This window comes from Rhinoderma darwinii, chromosome 4, assembly GCF_050947455.1.
Source record: "Rhinoderma darwinii isolate aRhiDar2 chromosome 4, aRhiDar2.hap1, whole genome shotgun sequence".
In the NCBI taxonomy this organism is placed as follows: Eukaryota; Metazoa; Chordata; class Amphibia; order Anura; family Rhinodermatidae; genus Rhinoderma; species Rhinoderma darwinii.
This window is the reverse complement of record NC_134690.1, coordinates 128033999-128048813: the sequence shown is the minus strand read 5'-3', so window position 1 is coordinate 128048813 and position 14815 is coordinate 128033999. Positions and strand designations below refer to the sequence as shown.

Below are 14815 nucleotides of genomic sequence, written 5' to 3'. Positions count from 1 at the left end.
AAGATTTCTGCCCTGAAAATACGTCCCATGCATTTGATCGGGTGGCTTCTGCCGCATGTGCATGGATTTTTTTCAAACCCTATTCAAGTGAATGAGACAGTTGCAGACATTTCTGCAACAAAGTTGTCTCCCCATTAGTCACTGCAGTGCCATGTCCCTACTTCCCACACAGTAGTCACATCAGTTCTCCCGCCCTGGCAGAGCCCGTACTCCACATTAATCCCTGATGCAGCAGTTTCTTTAAAACACGATAATCCTAAAAGTACCTGCCCTCTGTCAATGATATTAAAATTGGAATTACACCATAAAAAGGACCCGGGCCTTGGGAGACAGCTCCTGTAATGTGTGTTGTAGACCACAGGGGGCGTAGCAGCACTAAAAGAACAAGTACTGAGGACTATTTTGGCTCGCATTGTGTGATATTTGGAACTGACTGGGGACCACTACAAACACAAATATCCTATGTATCTCCATAGCTTCCAGCTCAGCCTCCATCTGCAATGTCCATATCACTATTCCGCAGAGGTCACCGCTTCCAGCGCAACCTCCTCATACCCGGCCACAGACCGCAGCGATGACCGCACAGCTGTGTGAATGTGACATGCTAATGGCCGATGTGACGAGGGCCGGCAGATGCTCCGTGCGCTGCACTCACTACTGGCGGCTGCTTCTCGCACATCTGATTATTTCTGTCCCTCCTCGCTTGCAGTGTTCCGGCTCGTGGTGGACTGTACCATCTGTTCACTATAGTGCAGGGGGATGTTTTTTGTTGTGAATATTTGCCAACGTTCCTTAGTAGGGTATTGTATCTTTATAACAGCCAGAGCAGCACATTGTACTAAATATACAGCATCATGTATTGCAGGTGAAGCATATAGCGCTCACAGAGGAAGCGAAAATGGCTCGAGTAAGGACGACTCCCCCCTCCTTACGGGACATGTAGAAGTCTGCTGTGGGGGAGACGCACAGAACAGCCGGTGTCTGCACCTTGTGACAGCTCTGCAAGGTGCTGAAGGGACAGTGTGCGGACTAGAGCTGCTCACCCGCGCACAGCATCCCGTAGAAGAGCAGGTACTGAGGTAACGCCGCAGCCTCTGCCTTCTGCGCTGCCCATGCTGGGCTGCTGCCAGTGACGGTGCCCACTGCTTTGTCCTAGGTGCTGCAGACCTGTGCCCCCCTCCCGGGGAGGAGTTCGGGCAGGGGTCAGACTGCCATGCACTGATTGCCCTCCTCCCTCCCAGCCATCCCCAGGACATAAATGATAGAGGATACCATGACTCTGCTGTCTCTGCTGGGTAGGATCATGCGCTACTTCTTACTCAGACCGGAGACCCTGTTCCTCCTATGCATCAGCCTGGCGCTCTGGAGCTACTTCTTCCACACGGATGAAGTGAAGACCATCGTCAAGTCCAGCCGGGACGCGGTCCAGATGGTGAAGGGGAAGGTGGCAGAGATCATGCAGAATGACCGGCTCGGAGGGCTGGATGTCCTAGAGGCAGAGTTCTCAAAGACCTGGGACTTCAAGAGTAACAATGTGGCCGTGTACTCCATCCAGGGTCGGAGGGATCACATGGAGGACCGCTACGAGATCATCACCGACCTGCTCAACAAGACCCACCCGTCCATCTTCGGCATCTTTGATGGTCATGGAGGAGAGGTAGGTAGAACAAAGAAGGATGTCCCACATGCCCATGACACTGGCACAAGATGGGACGTGTGACTGTGGAGGTCACCAGATGCTGTACAACCAGTCCTTGTAGGTTCCCATACAGGTGCTGGCAGAGGGTCCATGTGGGTACAGCTTAGGAGTTATTGCTGTGAGGGCACATGAACATAACCTGGGCATTGGGTTGTGATAGATTTGTTTCGTTTGAGAATAGTGGAGCTGCAATGGGGTAAAAGGGAGTGATCAATGGGCACTGGAAGATGACATGTACCCACTATGCACTTATATCACATAGTGTGGCACGCCATAATGGCATCCAGTACATCGGAAATCCTCATAGAGCGCTCCGTATACATATGAACCAAGCAATTCTTATTTTGGGAATCTACCAACAGCTCTGGCGGTTTTCTTCTCTGTTGTTTAGGATGTCACATGTAACATGATCATTTAATAATGGCGCACACAAACGTCACAGTGCCATCACACAAGAGAAACTTCATAGCGGGTGCTGTAGTCTAAGCGACATGTGGAGGAAAACAACACATTGACCTACTACAAAAGTGACAGATATCACTTGTTGAGTACTGACGGACACATGACCCCCAATGCCACCACTGCCGCACTGACACATGACCCCCAATGCCGCCACTGCCGCACTGACACATGACCCCCAATGCCGCCACTGCCGCACTGACACATGACCCCCAATGCCGCCACTGCCGCACTGACACATGACCCCCAATGCCGCCTCTGCCGCACTGACACATGACCCCCAATGCCACCACTGCCGCACTGACACATGACCCCCAATGCCGCCACTGCCGCACTGACACATGACCCCCAATGCCGCCACTGCCGCACTGACACATGACCCCCAATGCCGCCACTGCCGCACTGACACATGACCCCCAATGCCGCCACTGCCGCACTGACACATGACCCCCAATGCCGCCACTGCCGCACTGACACATGACCCCCAATGCCACCACTGCCGCCACATCATTGCTAATAAATGGAAGTTCAGGTGATGCATTTAATTTAGGACAAGAATAGATTCACTGCAAAATGTAGCTGTGGCGGACACTAATGCTGTGAGTTCCAGGTGGTCCAGTTCACACTCAATCCATCAGGATTTTGGAACTACTACCATAAAAGGACATTAAACCTCAAAAAACATAAAAAGAAAATAAATAGATAGGTAAAAATGCCGCCTATAGATAAGCCTGCAGGAATTTCAGCAAGCGGCAGGAACAAGCAGTTTTGCGGAAATTTGTAGGCACAGAAGGAGCCGTCCCTCCCAACCTCCTCCATCTCCACAGGCTCCAGAATGGAAAATCTGTCAAATTTTGGTAGCAAGGAGGAGGATTTATCTAGGTAGGTTCAGTATTCAGCAGATTTCTAGTACAGATTGTTTTTAGGTAGATTTAATGTTCAGCGGTCTCTATTACAGCTCTACTTGGTTCGTTACCCAGCTTTCCCGGGTTTCTGGAAAGAAAATCTGACTAGCTATGTACAGTATGCAGGATTTATCGCTGCATATAAGTGGGCAGATGTATTCACTGCAGCTTCATGGGGATTTTTAGGCTTTGTTCACATTTGCATTCAGTGTTTCCATTTCTCTACTCCGCCATAGGAGCAGAACAACAAAAATACCTGAAGCAGCAGATCTGTCGCATGACAGACACTACCAGTGCCCGACAGACCCAACTGACTTTATTGGATTCCGTCAGGTTTCCGCCATGGTTTCCGTCGTTTTACCAAACAAAATAGCACAGCAGATCTGGGACAGAGGCCCAGAATGGAGCCGTCAACGCATATGTGAACAAAGCCTAACCCAGCTTTTCCAGGCTCATGAATGGCAAATCTGACTAGATATACTACAATATGAGCGGGACTGAGCAGATTGGGCATTCTGCCGTTTGGAAAAGCTGGGTAACAACCTCTGTGGGGCTGTGATGGAGATGTGGTATTGGATATATAAAATATACACAATGTTGCTCTGATAGATTGGGGCAGATTTACTATTGGCGTTGCGCCAGAATTTTTGCGCCTTCTTTTTGTTACAAATAATTTTAGACCAATATTTCAACAAAATCCGCCAAAAAAGAACAGATGTGTGCAACTCGTATGTGTGTATATATATATATATATACATCCATCCATCCATACATACATACATACATCAGGGCAACGGTGAGTATCCTACATGTCCAGTTTGGTCTCCAGCATTGGTTATTACCCAGCTTTCCAAAGTTCCTGAAAGGCATATCTGCCTAATTATGCACCAATATAGGAAAGGGGAAATTATCGTGATCTAATTAGGCAGCTTTTCCTTTCAGCAGCTTTGGCAAGCTGGGTGGCTCCCCATGTAGAACTATAATGGCGGCCACAATTGGCTGTTTAAATCCTGCCGCCCTGATGATATATATATAGTATTTGGACAGCAGTATATTGTATGACCAGTCAGTATGATTGTTTAGTGCCACTGTATATTACTGCTACTATTATTACTTTTGCTGGTAACTAGGGAAATCCTACCAACAAAATGGCCGCACTCCCTATGTAAACAATAACTAAGCTGCCTAAACTCGGACCCCTCCTCCTAAACTTTCTGGCTCACATTAGAGAGGGAGGGGAGAAAACATGGCGGCTTCCCAAGACAAGAACACACTTCTTATTTTTCTTGTTTTTAAACTGTGACAGAAGAGGAGCAAAAAAACCTAAGACTATTCTGGCCGGTTTCATTTGAAGTTCTTTTCTCTTGGTTTGGATTTTATGTTTAGTGATCCTTTAACAAACTGGGAAAAAACCTTCCAATCGTATATTTACAAAGTGCAGCAAAGAATTGTCTTCTATTGTGCAGAATGGTCATTTGTACACGGTGTATATATATATATACCCATGATATGAATGTATTACACGCCACTAGTATATATAGGTCTCCCTGGTTGATTTCTGCTTCTTCTAATCCTTGACAATGTAATGAGACGATCGCTGCTCATTGGGTGGACGTCATAGTCGCAGCGTTATTCTGTCCTGTGCCTGTTCTCTATAAATGACCAGTGCGTCACAAACAATGTCATTGAGTCGTACAACAATAATAACACAAATATTATACTATAAGACAAAATCTATAAACTAGGGAATGAAGCTGCATCTTATCAGGTGGCCTTTCCATAGGTTAGGACACCAAATGTGAGATAGGGGGTGCAAGCTCCAGGTGCACAGTGGTGCCCCCTTTAGTAACGACAAGAGGTGCGACTGCACCCCCTAAGGCCTAGTCCTGTACACACACATCTTTTAACAGATTAGCAGATGCTCATAGAAAATTGTATTGTGAAGAGTACAGAACCTGCACAATATTAGATATTACTGTCACTCTGTATTTTGAAACATCAGAATTTCAAGACTATCAAATGTTGGATTAAAGGGATTTTATAGATCGATATATCATATTGAAACTTTATTCTAGGGCTCTGTTCACATCTTCATGGTTTCTATTTATAACGGAAACCATGACGCAGTACCGGATCTGTTGTACGACAGATACCACTTGTCCCCGTATGTATTCTTGCATGCAACGCATTCTTCCCTTTAAATCTGACATTATCTGCGAGCCTCCGACGCAGGTGGAAACAGTGCTTTACAAGGGCAGATAATCGCCTGTATTTACCATCTTAAACGGGTGCCGATTGACAATACAGCATGTCATTTGGCGCTCATTTTCTCCATTCAAACAAGGCAATGATCCTTAGGGGGGATTCACACGAGCGTGTATTCGGTCCGTGCGGGCCGCGTGGTTTTCACGCGGCACGCATGGACCAATACAAGTCTATGGGGCAGTACAGACAGTCCGTGCTTTTTGCGCAGCGTTTGTGTGCTGCGCAAAAAGCGCGACAGGTTCAATAACTCTGCGTATTTCGCGCATCACGCACCCATTGAAGTCAATGGGTGCGTGAAAATCACGCGCACCACACGGAAGCACTTCCGTGGGACGAGCGTGATTCGCGCAACAGCAGTGAAAAGGATGAATGAAAACCGAAAAGCACCTCGTGCTTTTCTGTTTCCGAACATCCAAACGGAGTGTCTTTGCGATGAGCGAAGCCGGACAAGCGTACCGAACTTCACCGGGTTCGGCCAAACTCGTTTTGGCCGATCCCGGCAAAAAAATTATCGGTACGCGACGTCAGGAGATAGTCACTGTCCATGGTGCTGAAAGAGTTAAACTGTTTCAGCACCATGGACAGTGACTTGCAATCCCAAAATACATTAACCTGTAAAAAAAAACCGAAGTTCTAACTTACCGATTACTCCTGTCTCCTTCCTGCAGTCCGACCTCCCGGGATGACACTTCAGTTCAAGTGACAGCTCCAGCCAATCACAGGCCAAGCACAGGCTGCAGCCAATCACAGGCTGCAGCGGTCACTTGGACTGCTGCGTCATCCAGGGAGGTGGGGCCCGATGTCAAGAGAGGCGCGTCACCAAGGACGCGTCACCAAGGCAACGGCCGGGAAGTTCTCGGTAAGTAGGAACTTTATCTTTTTTTTTTACAGGTTTTTCGCTGTTGTGTTCGGCATTCACTGTCGAGGGTGCTGAAAGATTTAGCTCTTTCAGCACCTTGGACAGTGACGGGCGTTGACAAGCCTCATCTCTATGATGCCGGCTGCGCGAAAATCACGCAGCCGCGCATCAGACACGCATGACACACGCAGCTGTCAAATGGTTTTTGCGCTCGCAAAACGCTGCGTTGTTTGCGCGCGCAAAAACGCAACGTTCGTGTGAATCTGGCCTTAGTATGGGGACAAACAATCGTTCCTACCATTGTACGTCCCCATGGATTTGCATCATGTCGGCAGCACATTCCTTGTCATTGGCAGGAAGGGAGTATGTATGACATTGACGGGTAGGGAGGGAAAGACATTATAAGTGGCTATTTTTTTGGATTTGTAAGATCCTTATAGGCATTCCCAGAATTGACAATCATCATCTTTCTACAGGATAGGTGAAAATTGTCTGATTGCTGGGAGCCCCAACATTTGCCAAAACGGGAATCCCTAACCCCCCTTTCTTTCTCACTACTGGACCACAGTGAGGAGGACGTGGATGGAGCAGCGGTCGAGCAGCCGGCCACTCCATTTAAAGTCTTTTAGAATGACAGAATCAGGCGAGTTCAGCGCTCAGCTACTTGCATTACTTCCATGGACATTAAATAGAGCGGCCTGCACTCCCCGCAGTGAGGAGGAACCCCTGGCCTGGGATTCTCTGGATAGGTGATAATTGTCAATTCTGGAAATACCTATTTAATATTTCCAAAAGGCTCTTACAAATCAAAAGCAAAAATAGTCCATCTTTTCCTCTCTTCCCCCTAATGTCATTATTTCCTCTCTTTTTGTTGGGGGGGGGGGGGAGGGTAAGAGAGAATGGAGCTATGCAGTGATGCTAACAAACTAGTGTGAACAAATACAACAAAAACTCCAGCAGTTCAGATATTTAACGCTTTGCATCAAGCGAGCATTTAGGTCCCATTAGACGTTGCATCAGTATGATTGTCTGTGGCAGCCGACTACCCAAACTGCGGCTGGCATGATGTATACACACTGACGGCCTATGAGAGAAGCAGAGGAGACGTTGTCACTGCTCATAATGCTGTGACTCCTGTGACATTGGGGACATTATAGCGCATCACATGATTTCACTTTGGAAATGACTTATCAGGGAGAAAGCTGCAGAGCTCTTCATTGATTTCTGTTTTTGCCGTGTACGTCGGCAGTAGTGCTCTAAATTCCCTTCAGCTGCTGCGTGAGATCCGGCGGGAGGCCATCCTGGAGAACATCGCAGGACATGGCTTTGTACGCACTGGAGATATCCAAAGCATCTGCACCAACAATAAACAGATCTCTTTTGCCCGACCACCTTGAACTAATTCTGACAGGTCATTTTTATTTTTATTATGAGAGGATTACCATCTGTGCGTTCTCGGAAAATGTCATAAAACACGGCTGACTTGTAGTGTAATAATAAAAGGTGTTAGAATAGCTAAGGAGATGGTTCAGTATAATTATAACTCTTATTTATATTCCACCAACATATTCCGCAGCGCTTTTAGAATTGTTATAATCTCAGCGTGAAATGTAAGTGCAGTTGTAAATTTGGGTGCACAGATTGAATTGAAAACGCTATTTAAAGAGAATCTTTCACCAAAAAGATCTCCCAAAATGATCCCTAATTTCACACGCAGCATTTTGACACATGTTCGATGGCCTTTTTGTTTTTTTTTTGCCATTTGTTATTTGGCATGTTTTGGGTGAGTGGCGTTTTTTTTCTCCAAAATGCAGCATGCTGTAAGATGTCATATTTGCTTTGCGGCTTTTTGTTTTTTTTTGCTTTTTTTAGCTGTGACTGTTGAAGCAGTTGTCTTCACAGTTGTCATGGGCTCTGGTGACCTCCTTGCACTGTCACTCAGTTTTTCGTCATGGCTTTTTTTTTTGCAGCTGTGCTGTAGTCTTATCATTGTTTTTAAATGATTTTGCTGCCTGTACTCTGAGACATATTCGGTGACTTGGACATTTTCTTGCATCCATACACTGACTGGAACTTCTCCATAACCTTATATATAAATATAAAAGAGTATCCGGCACACCAATTTTGAAACAAAGGTATTTTTATTTTGTTTTTAATGCCAGTGGCAGAGTGCGACGTTTCGGTCTAAGTGACCTTCATCAGGCACTGAGCCGTGCAGCCGCTATCAGCACCACTAGCGCTCGTCTATGCAGTTTTCCAGCACGGCTCAGTGCCTGATGAAGGTCACTTAGACCGAAACGTCGCACTCTGCCACTGGCATTAAAAACAAAAACAAAATAAAAATACCTTTGTTTCAAAATTGGTGTGCCGGATACTCTTTTATATTTATATTTGGGTTGGGCCCCTATCCGTGCAAAACCCTACCCTTCCACATATCTGGTGCTGTCTGAATCTATACACAAATTGATTCTCCATAACTTTGTCAGGAGTTTCTTGATATTTTTGCCAGGAATTTGACTCCGTATTAGCATCGGGACCTTCCAGATATGGGTCTATATTTGATTAAAGGGGTATTCTCAGAATGGAAAATTATCACGTATCACAAGGTAGGTGATAATTGTCTGATTGATGGGGGCCCCAACCCCAGATCCTCCTCACTGCACCCCTCACAGGAAGGAGAAGCTTGAATGGAGTGGCAGTTATGACCATTCAATGTCAATGAGAAAGCGCTGTGTTCAATTCCCGTCAGTCCCATATTGGCCCCCACCGTTCAGACAATTCTCACCTATCCTGTGGAGACCTCTTTCATGTGGCAGCTAAAACTGGACATAGAACTATGGCTGTATAGAGATGTGAATGTGCGAATAGCTCCATACATTGGCTGTAGACCTACTCGTACGGACAGAATATGGAGATAAAATATGCAGGTGTGAATGAGGCCGATGTTCATGCCTTCACAGTTTGCTTTGACTAGTGTGTTGCAATAAAATGGCACACAGTGATGTGATGAGACGGATATCTGGAGGAGGTAGTCATTACAACCCCTGGGTCTATGGGGCTATTGTGTATCTGACAAGAAATCGAGGTGTGCTCCATTCAACGCCGTATTACGGAGATATTCTCCCCTACAAGCATTGCTAGTTATTGAGTTGTTTGCATTGTTCTAATCCATTAGTACATTTTGAGGGTTCTTAATTTAGGCTGCACACCAGCATTCGGCTTTATGTTGTTTTGCTCTGTAAGAGGAGTAGAACATCAGAAATACTGGAAGCACCAGTTTCTTCGCACGACGGACACCATCACTGGGGACAAAACCCATTGACTTTAATGGGTTCTGTAGGGTTGTCTGTTATAGCATGCTGCCCTATTGTTCCAGATCTGCAACGAAGGCCCCTAACGGAACCTCCAGCACAGATTGTAAACGAGGCCTTATTTTGAGATATTGTTTGCCGTATCCGATCGTATCAGTTCATTAAGATCACTTTTACGTGTGCTTATGACCAATCCTGCTGGTTCCTTTATACTTTCTGGCTTTTACTTCAGCCCATATACCACTGTTCTTTTGTCTGATTCTAGCAATTTCTGAATTTCCACTATAGCGTTGGAGGAATAATTTGGTTGTGTTGTCAGGTAACTGGCAGACGTTGCAATTCTTTTACCAGCTTCTTCTGTTTTCCTAACTATTTTTGCTTGGTTCCTATAAAAGGCAGCAGGATTGTATTGGTCATTGGACAAGTCTTCTAACTCAGCCTAGATCACAGCGATTTATACGATATCAAAGACGACATTTGTCTCCATCCATTTGATCTGTTTTATCTGCATGACGTGATAATGTAATAGAGCTTTCACTCCAACAGATGTATATGTCTTGTTCTCAGCCGACCCAATTAATGGGAAACTGACACTTTATTCCAGCAAACAGCGGAAAACGCTGTGGGGAAAATACCCTGTTTAATAGAAGATCAAGGATGTTTCACATATCATTATCGACCATTTTATGCTTTTCCTATAACGTTTATCCATCACTTTTGTGTTATTGTTTACTGTATTGTTAAACATTTTAGGTTTGTGCCTATAATTTATTATGCTACATAGAACTGACGATTACTAATAAGTATCTGAAGTTCAGTATCTACTTGCAGTTATATTGTTGGTGATATCAAATGACTGACATTGGCCTATATTGGTTTGTATTTGATCACTAAGCCCGTTCCGGTATTCATCATTTGTTGTCTAAGACACTCCATATATAAAAAGGGTCTGTTGTGGTTTTCTTTTCTGCACGATTCATCGAAATTTTGATGCTGTGCGGGGCCAAACGGTTCAATAACATCAATTTATGTATTTCGATACTAAGCTGTGCGTCCGCACAGCTTTAGTATCTAAATAAATGAAGAGAACATGGCGCGCGCACTGTACAGCGCCCGCGATGTTCTCGTCAGTGACCGCCCTGCTCGTAATTAGTGCCGGCCACGTCACAGTAGGAGGGAGGAACGCTCCTCTCGCCTTTCTCTACAGCCACCAATGATAAGCTGAGAAAGGGGATGGGAGGGGAATGTCGCGAGCGGCACAGGGTTCCTGATGACGTGCCTGTGTCGCTCACGCTACAATGTACACTGACAGACCGGCCCCAGGCAGGTATTAGAGCTTGAAATAAAGGCACTAGAGAAGGCACTAGTATTTTTTGCAGCCAGCATTGAGGAACATTGGGGGTTAATGTGACCCACATTAACCCCAATGTTGCCATTATGTGAGGGAAATTACGAAGTCACTTATTATTAATGTGAGGCACATGGTATTATGAATTTTTGGAAATGATGTGGTTAATTCAGATGGCTGTGTTCGGTCCATGAGATACAGACCGTATGTCGCCCGATTTTCCTGGATCCAACATAGTTCAGAAGACGGGCTCCTAGAATCATAGTCATCCATGCTGATGTGAGTCACTGCCTCGCCATGGGAATACTGTCCTGTCCTGAAAATAGGATTACACTATTGGACAGTATTCCCTGGGGTGTCAGGGTCTCCTAGCATCATACATAACTATGATCCTAGGAGCCCGGCTTCTGAACTATGTTAGATCCAGGAAAATCGGGCGACATATGGTCTGTATCTTACGCACTGAACACAGCCATGTGAATTAGCCACATCATTTCCCTCACACATTAATCCAATGGTGCCCATTATAATCATTATAGTAAGTGATCCCATTAAGTAAAAAAAAAAGCACTCTGCCCTCTGATGTCCTGCAGACCGGCCTGCTGGGGTGACGTTTTATCCCATGTGACTGCTGCAGCCTGTGATTGACTGCAGCGGTAAATCCCTGAATGAAGAAGCACAGAATTCTAGGTAAGTATAAGTTGTTTTTTTCTTCTTCATTTTCCTCCACAAAAAAACGCAACATCTGCTATTTATTGCGGGTTTAAAGGGATTATCCGGGGAGTAAAAAAAAAATCAACAAAAAAACCCCACCAACTTTCTCAACCACGTGTATATCTTTATTCAACTACGTTCCATTAAAAATAAATATTTCTGCATTACTTACTGATCCCGTTGTAACGCTGCAGCCAGGTCACACTTCCTGTTATTAGTCGAGACTTGTGGTTTCTTTGAGCTTATTAAACTACAAGTCCCATCGTGCACTGCTTTCATCCTCTTGCCATGTGTCCCCTGCCCCGGCATTGGATGCTGTTGAAAAGGACTAGCTTACTACTGCCAGAATGTCATAGCGACAGCCCCCTAGTGGTCACAGGATGCGCTGACGACACTGGAGGGGGACCCTGCTACAGCTTGCGGTTATGTGACTTCATGATGCTCCGACACCACTGAAAGGGGAGAATGCGATCAATCACGTGGTCACGTGTCGGAGCGTCATCATTATCACACGAACTACAGAACTTCCGGAGTCAGTGGTGGCTTATAAAAATGAGTGAAACAGAGCCAGACTGGCTACATAAGTATATAGGTAAGTAGGGTCAATTTCTAGCTTTAATCAAATAGGCAATGATTTTTTTGGATAAGCCCTTTAACCTCTCCATTGAATTCACTGGGGAAAACCTGCAGCAAAAAAGCAGCGATTATGCAAATTCAATTGACGTGCTGCAGATTAAAAAAACGCACCGCAGATCAATTTCTGAGTGTTTTTTCCGCTCATTATTTATGCAGTGTCGATGAGATTTGTTCTGCTTCTACGGTATTATGCTGCAGATTTTCCACAACTAAATCCATTGCAAAAAATCCCCAGTATTTACGTGTAATGGTTGTTAGTGACCGTGGAGGCGGCTGGTTAGCGGTGGCAACTGTTATGAATTGATGACGTTTATGGGCTTCTGCATTGTTGACAAGCCATTTTCCATCTGTGAACTGGTTAGTCATCAGAAATAGCCGTGTAAGACTACAGTAGGCCAGCTCCTAAAAACGGATGATTATTTTAAACATTTCTCAATCTCCAGTGAAGCACAACTCCGAAAAAGCATCAAGTGTTAATTGCCGCCCCCTGTGCCTCTTCTGTATGGAAAAAATCTGTCTCATTCTTGACAACTCTAAGCAATTTTCCAGCCCTCCACACTAATATATTTGTATTTTTCATGTTTTTTTTTTATTTTTTTATAAACCTTTAGTCAATCTTAAATTGTAAAGACTAGAGTTTCTCATCTAAAAGAGTCAGGGACTGACAGGTAGACAAAAGGGATTCCGTCATTGTAAACCGGCAATTGATCCTACATTACTGAGTACACAGAAGGCATGTATGCCAAGGGATGTATTCAGAGTGCAGATGGCATTAACGGGTTTTACTTGTGTGTAGGATTTAGCTGCTGTATCTCTATTATAAAACAACATGGCTTCAGAAAAAGGATAGCGCAGAGTAAGTGTAATGCAAATATGTGACTAAAAGCCTATTGAGATGAAATCTGTGGCACTGCTAAGGTAAGTGACAGCTTGAGAGATAAACGACAGCATTGCTGCCCTCAATTATACCCGTCTAGATTGCATCTCGTTTCTTCTCAGGCCAGCAGCGCGTGCCAAAAACATGCCTCAAGTGGAAGCATTGTGAAGTGAGCGGAGCGGAAGCAGGTACATGAAATATATTAGGAGACACATCTGAATGGTTTTCACCCCAAAATCTTTTCAAACTTGATTTTCTTGCTAACAGTTGAATTTTTCAATCCCGATGCCATCACAAGAGGCCTATGGTACCTGGTGCCGATTCCAACTTACCCATCATCTTCCATGCATGTTGCTGCAGACTTCTTATATGGAGGAAATTGTCACGGACACTGGGTTTGTGGACCCACTAGGCCGCTCCGCCGTAGCGGGGAGGCAGCTGACCAGGTCACAGTCTATGTGAAAGTAAGATAGCAGACAGTAATGCTTAGGTACCTGAAATAGTCCGGACGGTGACTGTGGCTTCAGCACGGATGGAGGCAGGTGCGGAAAGTGGCGCCAGACGTGGCGGGCAGTATCCGATGAGCAGATGGCACTTGACGTGGCAGATGGCACTTTACGTGGCACTTTACGTGGCACTTTACGTGGCAGATGGCACTTGACGTGGCAGATGACACTTGAACACGGGTAGACACAGGAACAATGCGGAATACAGGAACGGTAACGGCACGGGTAACAGCTGGAACGGGAGACACTAAGGGACCATTTGCGAGACAGACAGGGAAAGACTAACAACGCTCAGGCAAGGATCAGAAGGGCTGGGGCATTCTTATAGAGCAGGGAATCATGTGGGTTAATGATCATTGTTTTCATGTGCGCGCGCTGGCCCTTTAAGAGCGGGCGCGAGCGTGCGCGCGCACCCTACGGGACACGGCCGGACGGAGCGGAAGTGAGCGCTGGCATCTCCTAGGAGGGAGACGGAGAGCGCTACAGAAATATACATTAACTTGATTCTCCCGTGTTACTTTTGATTCTAGCTGTGTATAAAGTATCCATTCTCCGGTGATCGGTGATACATATGGTACCGGGTACTTTTTGGACAATGGACCATGATATATTCAGTGGTCCGGTAGCATGTGATGAATTTAGTATCTAAGTTGGTGTAAAAATATGATGGTGGTTCTCTCAAAAATAAGGCATTATAATAATGCGTTAACCGTGGTAGTCCATGGGAGAAAACACTAGTTCTTGCCGGCGTGCGTATCAACTCCCCATAGAATTTAATTGAACCACTGGAGACAACCAAATGTAAACACTCTGTTTTTATGAAGATCCTATGACACAAACATTTAGCTGAAATACGGCCGTGAGGATGAGGTCTAACTTCTGTGCGAAAGGTCTCCTGAAATAATCTGACATAGGACAGTAGGTTCATATTACAGTACATCACCACGCATACATTTTACAGGATACGTTTTCACATTGCTTTACATGTTTTCTTCATTCATGCTTCAAAAGAATCCTTTGTTGCAATTCGATTCCTGCAAGCATGATGTCCAACAGATAAACTGATAGATGGCAAGAAGAAGAATATGGAGGTTTTCAGAAGCCACACCTTGGTTTGCCTGGAGACGTTCACTGTCACATAGTTTTTAGCTGTGCCTCATAACCAGGGGGCTATATTATAAATTGCATATGTTAGGTGAGCGGGTTGTGACTTGATGAGCATTGCAGTATAGTTTC

The 14815-nt window shown here is 45.3% G+C and overlaps 1 protein-coding gene across 1 annotated transcript in view; it reads left to right on the top strand.

Moving 5' to 3' along the window:
• Nucleotides 1-939: 939 nt before the first annotated feature.
• The window catches only part of PPM1L (protein phosphatase, Mg2+/Mn2+ dependent 1L), a 238856-nt gene continuing 224980 nt past the window's right edge, over nt 940-14815 (top strand). Inside the window, exon 1 of the mRNA XM_075861567.1 lies at nt 940-1657. Coding sequence (XP_075717682.1) covers nt 1259-1657 — 399 coding nt within the window. The 5' untranslated portion in view covers nt 940-1258. The remainder of the gene's footprint in view (nt 1658-14815) is intronic.